This window comes from Magnolia sinica, chromosome 1 (assembly GCF_029962835.1).
Source record: "Magnolia sinica isolate HGM2019 chromosome 1, MsV1, whole genome shotgun sequence".
Classification (NCBI taxonomy): Eukaryota; Viridiplantae; Streptophyta; class Magnoliopsida; order Magnoliales; family Magnoliaceae; genus Magnolia; species Magnolia sinica.
This window is the reverse complement of record NC_080573.1, coordinates 134583098-134601289: the sequence shown is the minus strand read 5'-3', so window position 1 is coordinate 134601289 and position 18192 is coordinate 134583098. Positions and strand designations below refer to the sequence as shown.

The 18192-nt window shown below is 40.5% G+C and overlaps 5 protein-coding genes across 5 annotated transcripts; 3 read left to right on the top strand and 2 right to left on the bottom strand.

Moving 5' to 3' along the window:
* Positions 1-747: 747 nt before the first annotated feature.
* LOC131220261 (wall-associated receptor kinase 2-like) lies at positions 748-1905 on the bottom strand. The gene has a single exon (XM_058215238.1). It carries the CDS (start codon positions 1876-1878, stop codon positions 997-999), a length of 882 nt encoding a protein of 293 aa, XP_058071221.1. The 5' UTR covers positions 1879-1905; the 3' UTR covers positions 748-996.
* Positions 1906-2614: 709 nt separating this feature from the next.
* LOC131249593 (wall-associated receptor kinase 5-like) lies at positions 2615-4171 on the bottom strand. Its single transcript, XM_058250396.1, has 2 exons — positions 3334-4171; positions 2615-2781 (listed from the first exon to the last, which is right to left on the bottom strand). The coding sequence occupies exons 1-2, from the start codon at positions 4169-4171 to the stop codon at positions 2615-2617; spliced, it is 1005 nt and encodes a 334-aa protein (XP_058106379.1).
* Positions 4172-5873: 1702 nt separating this feature from the next.
* Positions 5874-7264, top strand: LOC131218839 (wall-associated receptor kinase 2-like). The gene has a single exon (XM_058213689.1). The coding sequence runs from the start codon at positions 6245-6247 to the stop codon at positions 7079-7081; it is 837 nt and encodes a 278-aa protein (XP_058069672.1). The 5' UTR covers positions 5874-6244; the 3' UTR covers positions 7082-7264.
* Positions 7265-7367: 103 nt separating this feature from the next.
* LOC131218832 (wall-associated receptor kinase-like 1) lies at positions 7368-9730 on the top strand. The gene is made up of 2 exons (XM_058213676.1): positions 7368-7736; positions 8074-9730. The coding sequence occupies exon 2, from the start codon at positions 8097-8099 to the stop codon at positions 9240-9242; it is 1146 nt and encodes a 381-aa protein (XP_058069659.1). The 5' UTR covers positions 7368-7736; positions 8074-8096; the 3' UTR covers positions 9243-9730.
* A 3751-nt stretch (positions 9731-13481) lies between these two features.
* LOC131218825 (protein VACUOLELESS GAMETOPHYTES-like) lies at positions 13482-14793 on the top strand. Its single transcript, XM_058213663.1, has one exon. It carries the CDS (start codon positions 13595-13597, stop codon positions 14315-14317), a length of 723 nt encoding a protein of 240 aa, XP_058069646.1. The 5' UTR covers positions 13482-13594; the 3' UTR covers positions 14318-14793.
* The last annotated feature ends 3399 nt before the right edge of the window (positions 14794-18192 follow it).

The window sequence follows — 18192 nt, the reverse complement described above, 5'->3', positions numbered from 1 at the left end:
TAAAAGCCAATGTTGGTGTCGATTAACACAAGGCTTCTCTGTTCGAGGATAACTAAAAGGTTGGACTCATGCACAGTTGGTTAATCTTTGATAGGTTATGGCGTGGGTTTGCTACCATTTATTAAATGGTGGCAGTTCATCGACCATGCATGCTCCATATATGTATGTCATTGACATCCTATTAGATGGGGCATAGGCTGAAAACCACATTGATTAGGTAATCTTAATTGTAGTATTTTCAGCGGTTGAATTGGAACTGCCTATCATTTTCTTTTAACCGTCCATTTGATGGGCAGCAACCAGATGGTTAGAATTGTTTGATTAGTGTGATTATCTTTCTAATCTCTAGCCACACTTGAGTCCCATGATACGAGTGATCTGTACGTTCTGAAATCCAACAATGAGAGTAAAAGACTTTTTCTTACCATGGAATCATTCATCTTTCCTTGCATCTCATGGCTTTTTCTTATACACCTCTTTCTACATCCTAGATCTCCGCAAATTCCTTTAATGGTTAGATGGGTACTTATGAACTAATCCCATCCAGCATGTTGCAATATGGGTTTGAAACATAATGGTTGGAGCCTTGAAAATATTCAAGATTGGAGAATCCCAACTTTCAAACAATGCCATACAGAACACTACACAAGGAGAGGTCCATATTAAAATGGCAAGAATTACATGATTAAATGGTTGAAATTCCACTTTGATCTCTCTCTCTCTCTCTCTCTCTCTCTCTCTCTCCCTCTCATCCCCATAAATGGTTTGGATCATGAAAACACGACCACAGAAACGTATCTCATAACAATACGTCAGGACCTATTTTAGGAAACTTCTTCTTTCTTATACAAAATACTTTATAATTTGAACTGACAGAATTGCAGCATAAACTATTAGAAATTCTCAAAAATTATAAGCTCTAGTAATAATACACAACATACCCATCTTAGATAAAAATTATTACAGCACTTCTTGCAAGAGCTGGGTTTTGGCAACTTAATACTTCATCAGCTCCTGCACCACCTCTTTCATTGTTGGCCTTTCTTCTCCTTTCAGACTCAGGCATCTTTGAGCAATCTCCACTGCTGCTTGCAGGTCCTCCATTCTGTCCTCTCTTAGTAATCCATGATCTAGGATCATGAAAAAATTCCCTCTTTCAACACATGATAGAAAGTGAACCACCAGGCTTTTGTGATCTCGCTTCATCCGACCTTGAGTGGGCGTTTGCCCGGACAAGAGCTCCACCAGAACCACTCCAAAGCTATATACATCACTCTTCTCCGTTAACTTTCCCGTTTTGAAGTACTCAGGATCCAAGTACAGTAGCGTTTCTTTCAACACATTTGAAACCCAGTTTTTATCAAGTAGGTCAAGTTTAGAAAATCCAACGTTAGCAAGCTTGGCAGTGTAATTCTTGTCTAGTAGTATATTGGATGACCTGATGTCTCTGTGCAATATTGGCATGGATGCGAATGAGTGTAGGTGTGAAAGAGCCCCAGCAATCTCAGTAGCTATCCGGAGGCGGTTTTTCCATGGAAGTGGAGTTGAATCATTACCATCTCCATGGAGTTCTTGGTATAAAGTATGCCTGGAGATGAACTCATAGACTAGGAAAGGGACTTGGGTCTCCAAGCAACAGCCCAAGAGCTTGACGATATTCTTGTGATCAACTTGGGTCAGTATGATGAGCTCATTTATGAATCGATCAACTTCGCTTGGGGCCACCTCTTGTGATTTTTTTACTGCAACTATTGAGCCATCCTCCAGGGTTCCCTTGTAGACAGTGCCTCGGCGGCCACTGCCTAGGATTCTAATGCCATCATAATTGTTGGTTGCCTTCTCGAGCTCTCGAGCGGAGAAGATCTTGGCATATTTCATAGTAGGGCCTCTGCGGGAACAGGAAAATTGTTGTAACTGAAGGCCTCCATTTTTACAGAAGTACTTGGCTTTTAGTTTCGTGATGTTTCTCTTCCTTCGAACCCGATACAACAAACTGAAACATGTGATCAACAACCCAATGATCAGGAAGGTTGCTGCAATGAGAACAAGAGAAGATGCCGGAAAGGTAAGAAACACAAGTGTTAGAAGTTTGGAACCACCAAAATCTTAAATTCATGAATGCAGTGGTGCTGAGTGGAAACATTTGCTTATGAATCCGTATAAAAGATGGAGACTGGAATTTGGTAACCTATGATTTGAAACATACCCTGTCTACCATTGAGCTAGGGACTCAAAATCCATGGGTACAATTGACTGCTTTGGTGGCCAACACAACCACCTCTTGGATGAGCCATGACCCAAAATATGCATTCCACAACATTCTGATCAATCACAGATTTTTGGACAGTCAAGAAAAGTTTAGAGCAGAGAGCCTATAGATCGAATGAATAGAAAAAACCTGATTGCTGCAATTCTTAACCATTGGCCCATCCAATAGAGGTGGCCTAACAGTCAGTCTGGTTCGGGCATTCACCACTCATAGGAGTTATGGGTTATTACCATTTTAAGAATGGCAGTCCACAAAGAGTGCATTGAGTCTAAAGAAGAAAAAAATAATAATTCAAATTCCTTGGTTAATTTCTCATTGTAATGATTAATACAAAAGAATGGATATCTAACCTAGGATGGCACGGGAAGGTTGAGATCCCTTGTTGAATCCAGTTCCATGTTGAGAACAATTGCCTACAGACCCATCTGGAGAGGCACAAACAAAACTATGAACTCTGTTCTCGCATATAGCTTCTGGTGCAGATGAATGGTTCCTCCTACCTTTGTTCACATCTGCAAGCCAAGTTAAAAACACCCATTAGTTAGAAGTCTCACATGGAACCAAGATTTAAGACATGGCCAACTTGGACTGATTCGTACGGTCTTGAGTTGAGTTGTGACTCTACCGAGCCGGGCATGACTCGTCCTAATGGGGCCGAGTCACCCCATATTTCAATGCTGATCCGTGTCGCCAAACCTGATCGGTCTCGACTGAGTACGAGTCAATTCGGATTGGTTGCATCATGCATTGGACACAATATGCAGGTGTAGCTACCACTTGATGCCTGATCTTTTTAAAAAAATGGAATGTGTGGGTCCCACCTTCCAGTAATCTACACCATTGATCCCATGTTCCCCTCCATGGGATGGTCCATGCCCCAGTATCTGACATATCAATTAACCCTAGCCATCTGATAAAAATGGACAACTGCAATTTGGGGGGAGATTTCAGAGTATCTTCCATCAACCATGAGACAGATTTAAAATATCCAGCCTACCATATTTCGATGAGGAAGAAGGAAATGAACATGAACAGAAAAACTGAGATTGTAGAGCATCAATAACCTTGGCATCCGTGAACGCCATTGAGGTAAGGATTCCCTTCATACCCAGGAAGACAATCGCAGAGGTAGCCATATCTTCTATTCGATTCGATACAGTGGCTGTTCTCTCCACAGAAATAGGAATTTGACTCTTTTGCTCTGGAGCATATGCCTTCTCCAACAGCCCATTCGAGCTTCATAATCGTATTCCTATTGAATTCCCGAAGATCCGACTCACTGAAATTGTAGCTTCTGTCCTCAGCGACAAACCCATAAGCACTCCTACCATAACTCACTGAACTCTCATTTCCGGCAGTGAGAAACATGAAGAGACTGTTAGAGTCCATTGTCAATTCCATCTCACAACAACCGTTCCCGGTGCAAGAACCATTAACGATGTTTTCCCTTGCACGGCATGCCGAGTAGCATGACGAGCCAGCCAAATCGCCTTGGAAGATGGTTACCCACACATCACAACCCACGACAATGAACTTGTTCGAGCCAGCAGGAAACGTGTAAGGGCGCGGCAAATATATTAGAGCATGAGTTTGGCAGCTTGAGTTTGGCAAGTGGTGGCATGTGGAAATGAATGGGGTGGAATCGACGCGTAGTTGGCCTGGAGAAATCTCGAGAATTTGGAGTTGGGAGTTGGTTAACAAGGGAATGCTTTGGTTGCAAGTGACTTCAAAACCAGGGAGGAAACATCTGTCTCTGATTCCGAACGGATATGCGATCTTGATGTCGCCACATCTTTTGGGGCAGCCTGGCCTCAGATTGCTAATAAGATTGCCTGATATTAAGATAGCAAGATAGGATGTGATTAGAAATTGAATGGAAGGGAATGTTGCAGAGAAAGCCATAACAGAGCAGCTTCTTGCGTTTGTTTGGTTTTTTTATAACAGAGCAGCTTCTTGCGTTCGTTTGGTTTTTTCAATGCTTTGCATGTATGATATAATACAGAAAGAATCCAGTGCTCTCAGAATACCACCATGAGTTACTCTTCTACTAGTTTGCATTTGGATACTTAAATACTCCAATCCATTGATCTAGACTGTTCATCAGGTCCAATACACATTTCATGGGCTAAGATGTGAAGATCGCACCAATTAAACAAACATTAACCATTTTATCAATAGCCTTTAATATGAATGGTCAAGATCATTTGCACAAAAGTATGTACTCTAGACTTAAATAGACCGTTCAGATTGATCGATTGGACTGTCCAAATGGACCAATGCAATTAGGAGCACTATAACTTATAATTGGAGCATTTCTCCCTGATACTAAAAATAAATATAAATAATGCTGGTGTCGATATGCACAAAGCTCATATTGGAATAGACTAAGGTTGGATTCTTGGTTAATCCTTTTGTTTTATAGAATAATTTCTAAGAGAGATGGATTGTGAAGTGCATTTATCACCATTTATCAAATGATGGCCCACCCATCAATGAAACGTATATGCACACCACGGCATGCATGTTTGTGAGTCCAGATGGTACTGATTGTGGGCCCCATTTGAGAATAGGAATTCTATTGGATGATCTTCACCATCTGATTTTACCAGTTGAATGGAAGCTGCCAATTGTTTGTTTTAACCGTCCATTTAGTGGCCACGAATCAGACAGGATAATTGGTCCCTCCATTTTGGGTGGTCTTGATTGGCTTGCATGTATGCACAAATAAAAGACGTATATTACAATGCTCCAACCAAGCATATCTACAGTTTGCTCGAGTTTGCAGTTCGTATAAGTGGGCCAGTGGTTTAGTGATCCAGACCATTGATATAACGGGTCAAACCATGTAGGCCCCACACACCAAATTTTGTGTTTACTAACTGTGAAATCCTTTGCTTGGAATCTCTCTCCGTTTATGGTTAAATATGGACCTTTGTTGTATTTTCTTTCTCAAACTTGTATTTTATGGACATTGATTGAGGATTTGGATTCCTATCTAGGAGTTCTTTAGCGCATGGGACATTCAAAGTGGGGCCCATCATATCAACGGTTTGGATCGCTAAACCATGGGCCCTACTTATAAAAATTGAAAAGTCGATATACAGTCATTGTATAGTGCGTCGCGTACTATGTCATCTCTCCTTCGTAACCGCGGTTACATTGGATGTTATAGTTTTTTAATGTTATTATTATTTGAATTTTTTTTTAATACCGTTATAACGTCCGTCATACCAAGGCGCCCGTCCGCTCGCCAAAACAGCAGCCTTTTCAACTAGACGTTGACAAGTCAAAGGCACTAGAAGTCAAAGTCAGATTGACCGTTGCTTGAGACGGTTTTGCTAAATTCAAATCTGTTGAGTAAAACTTTGATACTCCGGTGGATTGTGATGGATGATACACAGGCACTTGTAAATTACTCAGAAATTGCAGATGCAGCAATACAAGTAACTGAAATTAAATTAATTAGATCATAGTTCCCATTTGAGGTGTATCGTGAATATGAAACTATGCTTATTTCAGTAATGGACCATTGGATTGGTTGATGTTTATTTGACAGTTAAAATTGAAAAATGAAAGAGTGTCTACAAATCAGAGGTTAGAGTTATTCAACCAATTTGATTTTGGGACGTTGACTTATCTAATGAGGGTTCAGAAGTTTAGTCGGTTTAATTGGAGTTAATGTATGCCATGTGTATAATGTCTGGGTGACTGAATATCAAGCATGATACTCTGCCAGAGTATCAAATGACTCCCCTGTGTTGAAGCCTTGAAGGCTGGGTGCAACAGATCGCGCCTCTTCAAGCATCCAAAGAGGAAATACAACCAAACGAAATCAGATCATAGAGAAGAAAGATGGAGAAAATCCAAATTGCTGGGATTTTCATTTTCATTGCAGAAATTATAAGAGAATATTGTAGTTCTTCCCAAGAAAATCCGATATCGGTATTAAAAAACACTTGATTTCTGTAGATCACCATGGCATTATATTTCTTCTCCTCTTTCTTACTATGGATTTTGCTTCTTCCCCTCTCCACATCCCAAAACACCACTCAAGAGTGCCCACAGAAATGCGGCACTGTCGAAATACACTACCCTTTCGGTATAGGCAACGGTTGTTTCCATTCGGGTTTCGAAGTTTCTTGCAACCTCCAGAGTCAGACTCCAATGCCATTCCTTGCCAAGACCCATCTTCAAGTCTTGAGTGTCTACAATGGTGGGTTACGCGCTAACTCAACCCATTACATGGCCACAGATTGTGCCAATCAAAACCGTACACTCACCCATGTCTCATTACCAGAAGATGGTCCTTTCAGCATATCCGATGACAACAGCTTTATGGCAGTTGGCTGCGATACAGTTGCGGTGATCGCTGACAATGACATGTTTGCGAGTGGGTGTGTGTCGCTTTGCTCCACACGGAACAGCGTCACAAACGGCTCTTGCTCGGGTGTGGGATGCTGTGAATTGGCTATTCCAAAGGGGACTAGATATCTTGGCCTAGGCTCGAGTAACATGTTTGGCTACACGAAGGTTTCGAGTTTTAATAACTGTAGTTATGCTTTTGTGGTGGAAAGAAGAAACTTCATTTTCATGGAACCAGATCTAAGGGACTTTCTAAGGACTGCAGATATTGCTATGAAATTGGAATGGGCTATCGGTGACGCTAACTGTTCGAATACAAGTTTAAACATATGTGGCAAAAATAGTTTCTGTTTTGAGTCAATTTTAGGTTTTGGGTATCTCTGCAATTGCTCGGATGGGTATGCTGGGAATCCCTACCTAAATGGATCAAAGGGTTGCCAAGGTATGTGAAATTTTCTGCATCGTTGTTTTCTTTTTCTGTTTTCTCACAAGTAATCACTTAATTCTATTGATGAAGATAACAACTTGGATGTGTTTGGATGCTCAATTGAACTGAACTGGAATAAATTCAGTTTATTATAAAGGAATTATTAGAGTAGCATGGCTCGACTGCATGACACGATTTTAATTTAAAAATGGCAACCATCTTCTTATTTAAATTCCATTTGTTTGGAGTTGGTATTTGAAATGATAGGAATTGCTAATCTGGGAGAGTTGGATTTGAAATGATAGGAATTGTGAATTTGAGGCGGCTTCCTCATCATAATGAGGTGGTGCTAGGACCCACTTTGGATATTTACTCATTGTTTAGTCGGATTATTGCAATTCAACTGAATCGAAGATTCCAAATGCATACTAGAAGAAGGCTAGTCCAATCGCTATAATATGAATTTATCTAAATAGAGTTTTTGAGTTTTTTTTAAGCTTTTGATTGCAGATATAGATGAATGCTTGGGTTCAGAGACAGGTCCTTGTGTGCCTGATGCTCGCTGTCACAATGAAGTTCCTGGCTACAGATGCTTATGCCCATTTGGTAGCACTGGAGATGGCACAAGACATGGGTCTGGATGCAGAAAGATATTCCAAGTTATTGAAGCTATTATAGGTATGGTGAAGCAAGAAAGAAAGAAAAAAACCACCACATCATGACCGTTCAAGGGTTGGTCACATGATTTTCAAGTTTGAAGATGTGGGTGGGCCACCCCCAGTTGTCAAATGTGACTACCTGGTGCAACCACCAGATTAAGATAGGACCATAGTCATCTCGAAATCGCATAAGTGGCTTCTTGTATTTGGCTGGCACTTGATCCTTCCTATACTCCCTGCCGGGCAAGGATATCCTGCTGTTGAAATTTATATGATCAAACCAGCCTTCTAGTGGCAAACCCATGAATTCTTGTCTAACCAAGTCTCCTTTCTTTGGTGTTTTACTCTGTGTGCAGGGATATGTTTGGGTTTTGGACTGATGCTACTATGTAGCTTATGGTTTTATTGCGCTCTTAAGAAACGGACGCTAATCAAGCTGAAGGAGCAATATTTTCGCCAGAATGGAGGGCTACTATTGAAACAACAAGTGTCTAATCGTGAGGGTACTGATTGCACCAGAATCTTCTCATATGAAGAGCTCAAACAAGCAACTCAGAACTACGACGAGAGTAGAATCCTCGGGACGGGTGGATATGGAACAGTGTATAAAGGAATTCTCGAAGACGGAACCACGGTCGCCATTAAGAAATCCAAAGTGATTGATCAGAACCAGGTCGATCAATTCATCAATGAAGTTGTAATCCTAACCCAAATCAATCATCGCAATGTGGTCAAGCTCTTGGGCTGTTGCTTAGAGACCGAAGTCCCAATGTTGGTCTATGAGTTCATCTCCAATGGCACCCTCCATAGACATATCCATGAAAAGTTTTCCATGACCCGAATCTCATGGCTGAACCGTCTGAGGATTGCAATTGAGACTGCAGAAGCTCTTGCATATCTTCACTCCGCTGCTTCGATGCCCGTCTTCCACAGGGACGTGAAGTCTTCGAACATACTCCTAGATGAAAATTACACTGCAAAAGTTTCTGACTTTGGGATTTCGAGGTTGGTCCCATTGGATCAAACGCAGATTCCAACATTGGTTCAAGGGACCTTAGGTTACTTGGATCCCGAGTACTTCCAAACAAGCCAGTTGACGGCAAAGAGCGATGTTTATAGCTTCGGTGTAGTTCTTGTTGAGCTCTTGACAGGTCAAAAGCCCGTTTCTTTCGAGAGATCAAGAGAAGATAGCAATCTTGCTATGTATTTCTTGTCGTCATTGAAGAGGAAGGATTTTTCGGATTTCTTAGATGATAATTTGTTGAGAGAAGGCACAGTTGAGCAACTGAGGGCGGTTTCAGAACTGGCGAGGAAATGCCTGCTTATAAGAGGGGATAAAAGGCCAACCATGAAGGAGGTGGCTCAAGAGCTCATTCTCATTTCTGGTTTTGGAAGACAAGGTTGGCTGGAGAACGAAGAAGAGAACGATGACTGTATGCCAGTCGATGGAATTGGGTTGAATTTCATTGGTGGTCAGGATTGTTTCCAGGCAGATTTAACAGTGACATTTGATTTGGAGAGATAGGAAGAGGATGGACAATTCTAGTCGCATGGTGAGAAACCGATCAGTACAGCCCATACAGTAGCAGGCTTTACTTGCAGATGGAAAACAGTTTAAGAATCCAAACCATTCAAATAATCATAAAAATCAGTTTCTTGCTGCCCTTAACCTACTGTTTTGTGCTGTCAGCTTGAACGACACTGTTTGGATGGAAAGGATTCATCGAATTAGTTGGATTTTTTTAACTGGTCCCAGTTTTACTCCTACCTTCTATGAATATGGTGTAGTGATCAATCTATGAGATATGCGCATTCCACGAGTTCAGTCCATGTGAGAAGTCCTGAATTTCCTCACCCTAACACTAGGGATATTTTCCTTGTTGTTTTGACTGAGCTCAAGTGACAAACTTATAAATTAGTGTGCGTTTGGGAGCACTATTGAATTGAATTGTGATTGTTAGCCTTATGGAGTGGATATAACCAAATTGTAATTTCCTTTGTTACTGTCTTATATCAAAGGACATTGAACTCAAAATGCAATTATGTTACTTTCAAGTTGGGTTAATTACAATTTCAAGTGCTACATGCTCTATGAAATTCACTTGATTCGGAATGCCAAGATCTGTTGGAAGGATGCGGAACTCTTCCCTCTTTGTAAGCTATTTAGGAATTTCTACAAACATATAGTGTGCATTGTGCAAACAAACCCATAAATCAGAGAGAGAGAGAGAGAGAGAGAGAGAGAGAGAGAGAGAGAGAGAGAGAGAGAGAGAGAGAGAGAGAGAGAGAGATGCACACCAATTCTACATGGAAAATCTTTTCAATCCGAAAAAGAAAAAATACAAGGCCGTCAAAGAAGAAACTACTATATAATATTTAGGGACTACAACCGATCTTTCAAACCTTGCTTGAGGATCTTCTTCTCATGTGTCCAAACCCCTTTCTTAAGTCTCTCTTGATGCAAGAAGAAAAATGAATCTCTCTAGAGTTTCTTTTCTTTTTTCACACACACCTCTCTACAACTCTCTCATTCTTCTCGTGTAAGAACCTCACGTACATGTAGAGACAACATATATGTAGACACACATGCATAGAGACATAGATACACATGAAAAATATAAGAAACGTGACTCAAGTACTCCACCCATCTAAAGGTGAGTGGCTCACATATGAGGATGGACCATATCCAACAAGATTTGCTTTCTTAGCTATTAGTAGATAAGTATATTAGCAGCATAGTGTGGTCATTTGGTTCAAGGAAGTTGGAGCTTAATATAAAATGAGTCATTTTTTTATTTTTTATTCATAATCATTGGTATTATTCCATGTCAACCGAGCAATGAAGCATGATCCAAGGATATCTATCAAGGCTCTTTCCAAAGAATCCGAATACGAATTTGTAGGCAGACATCCCTTAGCATGATAGACCAAAACTTGAATATGCTCTTTCAATGCAAAGTTCAAAGTAAAAATGAAAAAAAAATGAAAAAAAATAAATTATCTATCTAGAAATAAAGAAGTTGAATTGTCGTTTTCATCACAAATACTCCTTTGGTTCCCCGCCTTTGGCATCCCCGTCCTTGCAGTTAAGGTCACGACTTCAGGTATGGCCAGCTCCCATAGTGTGACGGCAGTGTATACAAGGCTCGGGAACAAAAACCAAAAGCCTTATACTCCAAATTCCAATTCCTGAGTTAATGATTATCTTTTTCTATGTGGTTGTTGTCCTTCAGTTTAGCTGTTTGGTCTTGGAGTTTGCCGTTGTGATACCCCCAATCCTTGTATTGTGAATTCGATGCTTTCTTTTAATAATAAAATTTACCTTAGGGTGTGTTTGGTTGTACCAAATATCATGATATTTCATGTAATTTGATGCAACCAAAACATACCATTAATTTTTGTCATTTCCTCTTGATTAAATTGCACGTGCAATGCAATACCATCTTGCTTTTGGACACATGCATTATCCCAATCTCCTACTCTCCATGGATGGATATGTGGGAATTCCAACATGAATTCAGAATTGGATTTGAAATAACGATATCAATAGATAATTGTCCATAAGAAAAGCTTGTTTTACACACCCATAAATGTGAGTTTAAAATAACCAATGTGGTTAGTCTTAATCTGATACAAATCCCATCCATTCTCTTTTAAGATTCCACTGATAGCAGAACCTTATCTCTTAAGGTAAGTTGTGGGAATTGGATGCTCAATCACTTATGAAAGTAGTAAATATGATTCCCCTCATACCACATTTTACCATTTTTAAAACATTCTTACAAACAGAGACCTCTTTAATCACTTTTCCATACAAAAGAAAATGGCAAGGAGTTATGTAGAAGCTAGTGATTTGTAGCTGTAACCTTTGGTAAAGAACGGCTAAGATAGCCCATGATTTGGATTGAAATTACAACATGTAACGCTCGATGTTGCTGATGGAGAACTTTGTGAATAGCACAAAGAATTTGTATTCAAAGTTGTTATGATTTGTTAGTGACTAGAGAGGATGCACATGATGGACGGACCATGATGCGTGCATGCCATCAAGTCCATCCATCATGACCAACCCTTCATCTTGCCCTTGCTGCGAAAAAATCAGACTCAGGTGGGCCATGCCACAAGGAACAGTTGGGATGGGGACTTGCGCCATTAAAAACCCTCCAGATTGTGTGTGGGGTCATCGTCAATGTTTTGCCATCTGATCCATGCAGCCCACCAGGATCAATAGAAGGCCATTCCAAAACTCAAGTGGGCCACATCACATAATTTTAGAGGCTTCAGGCTCACCTGAGTTTGGTATGGGCCTGCTCTTTGGGCGCCAAGGAGAACACAAGGGGACCCACATGATTGATGGACAGATTGCATGTCATGCACACATCATGGTGGGATGCAACTAGTTCATCTTTTCACCCGGCAGCAAATTCAAATTTAGTGGTACAGCCAAACTGGTCCTAACTGCATACATTAGCAAAGCAACGATTAATTAAAGACGCCATTGGTAATTTTAAGCTAAAGAAAAGGTAATTCGACTCATATTTTTTCCTTTGGATATCTTCCAGATAAATCCAGGATGTTACTTTCTCTTTTGATTTTCCTTTTTGTGCTTTTTGGATACGAACATAATCCCAGAAATCTGAAGCATTTGTTATTCGACTGTAGAGGAATTAATCCATGCCAAGGACTTTATTCACCTGAACAAAGTAAAGGAAAAGGGAAAGGAGAGCCAGCTATGTAACTCAGTCCACATTTCGTGTTTGTTCTTTTATCCTGAAAATATTCTCAAGGCTGCAGCTTGACCAGGCCAGCCCGGCCTGAGCCACATTGCCTGTCCCCTGTCTCAGCCAGGTTTTCGTTTTGCCGATGACTCACAGGCAAACATATCAGGCCTGAGTTTGATTTCCTGAAGGCAGGATGGCTTAGCTAAGACGTATATAGCATGTTCGGCTGAGCATATAGCTAGTGGCTCAGCTTGATCTGGGCCCAATTTCTTAGATTTCTTATATAACCATATTCTCATGTGGCACCCGCCCATGGCCTACTTCCTTGTTGCCTCTACATGCGGACATCCTTCTACAGTGTGTAACAGCTACTGTGAGCAACTTTTTTTTTATGGATTAATGGAAATTTTTTGAGACAATGTATTATATTTGTACAAGGTCAGCCTGCTACACATGCTAATACATTCAAAATGCGTGGAATCAAAACCGTCCATTAGGTGCATTTTTCCTCAGGTGGGCAATGCTAGGGGTCAATTTGAACCATAGATCGACTTTCTAACAGGCAAGGATGCCCTTGGCCGTATTCGTTCAATAGAATTGACTTGGAATGATTTTTTATTATCATCCAAACAGGCAGACAACATCAAATCGTAACGGGTCTTGATCCTAGCTTATGATAAAGGCTACAGGTTTTATCTAGCTTTTACGTGCGTAAAATATAATTAATGAAGCTTATGGTAATCTCCTTCCTTCTCATCTCAAATGAAGCTTTGTAGCTTCACCTCAAATCTAAAGATGAAGTGTGTAGTTTCACTGAGCTGTGAATAAAAGCAAATCAAATCAGCCATGCCAAACAATACCCTAATCAACCTCCTTTGGTATTAGATTCCATCAAATGCTTTCTTGATACTCAACCCCAACTTGTTTATTGCTCCCATACATCCACCCAAGTTATTCTCTTCTTGTACAATTAAGCAAAGCAGATGCTTAGAGAACAATGTTCCAAACAACTTTCACTATTTCAAAAAAAAAAGAGATAAAGATAAAGAAAATCAAACAAGCCTTTCCTAATCTCTTCACTTCCATTTAAATCACATTCTCCCTTCTAAAACAAGAACAACATTACAAACCATTAAACCCAAGAGAGAGAGAACCCATGAAGCTGGACAGAGAAGTCTCTCACCCCATTCACCCCCAACACAGACTCAAGATCGAGTACACCGAGAAACCATTCAGCTGCGATGGGTGTAAGGAAGCCGGCATCGGCCTCAAATACAAATGCGATGCCTGCGAGTTCGACCTGCACAAAGCATGTGCACTCGCACCGCCGGCGATATCTCATCCATTCTACAAGAAATGCGACTTCCGCTTCTACAAGAAGCCTCCTGGCACCGTGATGCGTATCTGTGATGCGTGCAGCAAAGATGTTCAGGGGTTCGTGTATCACTGCAATCGGTGCGGATTCGACCTGCACCCATGTTGTGCCAACCTCCCACAGACACTCGACGATGGAGAACGCAACCTCTACCTTTGCATGAAGCTGTCGAGCGCTTGCCATTGTTGTGGTGGGAAGGGGCCAGGATGGTCTTACAGGTCTGAGTGCAAGAACTATAACCTTCATGTGTCATGTGTGAAGGAGCTGCTTGTAGAGAGCTGGCAAGCTATGTATCTGAACGGAGATAAGAACAAGGTAAGAGAGATGCAAACAAGGATTCCAAGCCTCAGAGGGATGATGGTGAATCATCATAGAGGGAGAGGTGGGAAGGTGAGGAGGTGCTGTCAGATCGCTGGTGGAGCTGTCCGCGTTATAGTTTCGGCCATTCTTGGAGATCCAACGGCTATCATTGCTGCTGTGGTTGGAGGGTTCATATCCAAGTAGTAGGGGCACAAGGCCCCCACACGTGCAAAACTATCATGTGGTTGCTAGATCCTGGCCGTTCGTCATGTGGGCCTCGTGGCGAGTTTGCCTGAGCCTGAAAGTGGGGCTGGCTCGTTTATTTGGTGCTCGCTCGTGTGCATTGAGTTTAGGCGTTGGTTATTTGTTTCAGCACATGTGGCCCAATATAAAAATGAGCCAGCTTGGTCTTAGGGATTAGTGGGCATTTCGCTATGATGTCTGGTGAATGAACGGCCTGGATCTTGTACACGTGTCAAACGTTTGCACATGGGGGATCTTGTGTTTGGAGTATGCAGATGGGCCTTCACATAGCATCCCTAAATTAGAAGGATGGTGTTTGGTATTTCTCTTCTCCGTGTTTGGATTTAGGACACTTGAATATATGTACATATGTTTGCTGTTTGTGATGTATGCTTGCTGTTGTTCTCCTTATTTTTATGCGATAGATTTGTTGTTCATGTTATGCGAGGTTAGGCTATGATAGTCAGTTTAAAATATTAGAGAAAATACTGCTTTCTATGTACCACAAAAGAGTCCCATTTTGCAAAATCTGAAAATTTTATTAAGAGTAGAAGTTTTAAAATCAGAACTTATTTTTCTCCATTTCTAGAATACATATGCAACCGTTCTTGACAATCACATACTAAGGGACTTTTTGATTTTCCTAATTATCAATAAATGCTCTTTCAATAGTCATTACCTTTTACAATTATTTAGTTTGTGGAGAACTTACTACTGCAAAACTCAAAATTTTAATTGAATTTCATGTGTTTCTACATGCACAAATTATAAGGCCAACCATGTTGAATATGTTATATACATGATGTCCATCCACTCCACAAGCTCATTTTTTGGCATGCGTCCAAAAATAAGGGAAATCCATAACTCAAATGGAACACACCATATGAAACAGTGGTCCCATCAGATCTCAATTGTTAAAAGTTAATACCTTCCCAGGGCCCACACTAATGTTTTTTGGTCATCGTGTGCATAAGATCATACATACATTGATAAAAGAAAAACGTAAAAATTAACATGATCTAAAACTTTTGTAGCCCCAAGCCGGTATCAATGGTAAGCGTTCAATTCCCACTATTTAATGTGGTGTGGTTCACTTGAGCTTTATATATGCCTCATTGTTTGGCTCATGCCCTAAAATAAGCGGGCATAATGGATGGATGGCATGGAAATGACCTATATATCATGATGGGCTTCACAGTTTTTGCACCTAAAATATCTTTTCCCCCTGTTTTGCATCAAAATATTGAACCATCAATGTCAACCTTGAGTCAAGAGCCGTAAATACAAGCGTAAGTAATGATAGCTATTGTTTACAATGCATTCACATTATAATATGGAAATCAAACAGGGGCTAACATTGTCTGCATTATTTTACAAATTTTTATGCTTTTAAGATTAGGATGAATCCGATGTCGACTTGTTCAAGCCAACTCAGACTCAATGGGCCAGTCCAGGTAGATAGCCTGATTCAGACATGATTCGGGTGAGTCGGGCTGCTTCAGCCATAACTTGTGCAAGTCCTGCCTTGACTTGGGAGTGAATGAGTAGGTCGGAACGGGAGTCTTTTACCATTCAAATAGTCACATTATCACAGAGATGATGTTTTTAGAGGCAAATGATATACCACAAAGAATTAAACCTGAAATTAAAGGATGGGAAGATCAAAGATCACAATAAGTGGATGATCCAATTAATCAGCGCAATTGCCTGAATATGAACCATTTAATAATGTTCCTTTCGCCAATACCTTATGGTTCGATTTGGGTCCTTGTATTGGTGAATTTTAAATTAGCCTACACATGCATTCACTCCCAATCCCTTTTTTTTTGGAGTGTTTTTGTACTGACCAATTACAGGTTGGTCGATATGGATTCGACACCTGAACCTATAAACAAGGATTCAATACTCGATTTAAAATGGTGTGATTACACAATTCTTCATTAAGCAATCGATTCCTCCAACCCCAACAACAAGAACCAAATTCAGATGTACCTACAAGTATTATCATGTCCCTTCCTGCCCTGTTTTCAGTTTAGCATAGTTGCTATCTGGCCATCTCAGCTACTCCTGGTGATAGTGCCGGCCTGCGTGAAAGGTGTGGCCCTTTTTGGTTTTGTGTATAATTGCAGCAGCCTTTTCCTGGTGTGGAGTGTTTGAAAGAGGACTATTGCTTGATGTGATCCCTGAAGGCTTTGGATTCAAGAGAATGTCCCGGGCAGTTTTTTTTTTTTTTTTTGGAGAATCAGGTAGAGCTGCTCGTTGGTCCCTGTGGTCCAGCTTGCTGATTTTGCTGGGCCGGGCAAGTGGGTCTTTGTGCAGCTATGGAAGAGGGTTGTCGGGTGCCATTTCATGCAACTGTTAGTATTCTTGTCTTGGCCCTATTTTCTTATTCTTCTTCTATTATGCTCTCTTTTTTCATTGTATAACAGTTCTATATGTGCCCGCCCAAATGATAATATAGTAGTTTTTTCAATTTTCAACAAAGTTTCAGGTGATGTGCTCCTACCTCTGCGAAAATAAATAAATAAATAAATAAAAATCTCTGTCATTTTAAATATCTATGACACAGGGATGAACGTGATGAGGATAACTACTCCGAATCCACGGAGCTTCTTTGGACTACTCACAGAGACTTCTCAAATCCATGAGGAAAGAAAGCAAAAAATAGAAATAAATTCTAAAAAATTCGAAATTGATTAATTGATGAATAAAAACGAGTTCACAACCTTTTAAATAGGGGCACCAAGCAATGGGAAAGAAATTAGAATCAAACTACAACTCGAACTCCTAGAATCCGCGACTTACTATAAATAGTAAACTTACTATTTATAGACGGTCGTGATGTCTACTAGTGCGCAAGGTTTTCAGCCAAAAATAGTAAGTGTCCTATTTGGCTTCACCAAACTGTTCTCCTAATTATTCTAAGCTCTTTTCACGTTGGGCGCAACTCCTAAAGCCCGACGGATGAAGAGTTATAATCAAACTAAAACTTACTATTTATAGTAAAAATGAAATTAAAATAGGGAAACGACCGTCAATCTCACGATATTTCACAAATTTGGCTTAGAAACCTAGCGTAGTGGGGTTGGTTGGCTAAAGTAGCTCGTTCTACCCCAAATTCATATATTTTACGTCTGATAACTCATTCTGGATTGCAAGATACGCCCGATTTAAGGTTCGATGGTCTGGATCACTTCTGTCGTCGACCGGGCCTTTTCTGATCCATCTTGGCCATGTAACTGTCCGCGACCCGCTCTACATCAATCTAGCAGACCTTGCTATAGATGGATCATCAATTTTCGGAGCCATTGATCAAATGACTAGAATCATTTAATTAAAGTGGTTTTGGAAGAGATGGACAATCAAAGGTAAGCCCACGTTATGAATAAAAGCTTTTCATGAATTCACACCCCTTTTTCTCCCACACACACACACACACACACACACACACACACACACACACACACACACACACACACACACACACACACACACATATATATATATATATATATATATATATATTTCTTATGTCTGATTTTGCCTCAATTCCAATAACCACTCTTCTCAGACTGCTTTTAACTTTTATCAAATGTGAGACTTACTGAGAAACCTTTTTATGACCTACCATGTTTATTTGAGCAACCTCTCGTTATTAGAGCCTCCATGCTCAATGTAACGGTACTCTACAAAGATATCTTCTTCCGGGGCTCATTCACAAGCAATGTACTATATGCTGCATCTAAGGGTATGTTTGATCGGCCGTAATTCATATGTATGTGTTAGCAAGGGAGGCAGAATTTCACCTATAAAATCAGGCGAAACTTGATACGGTA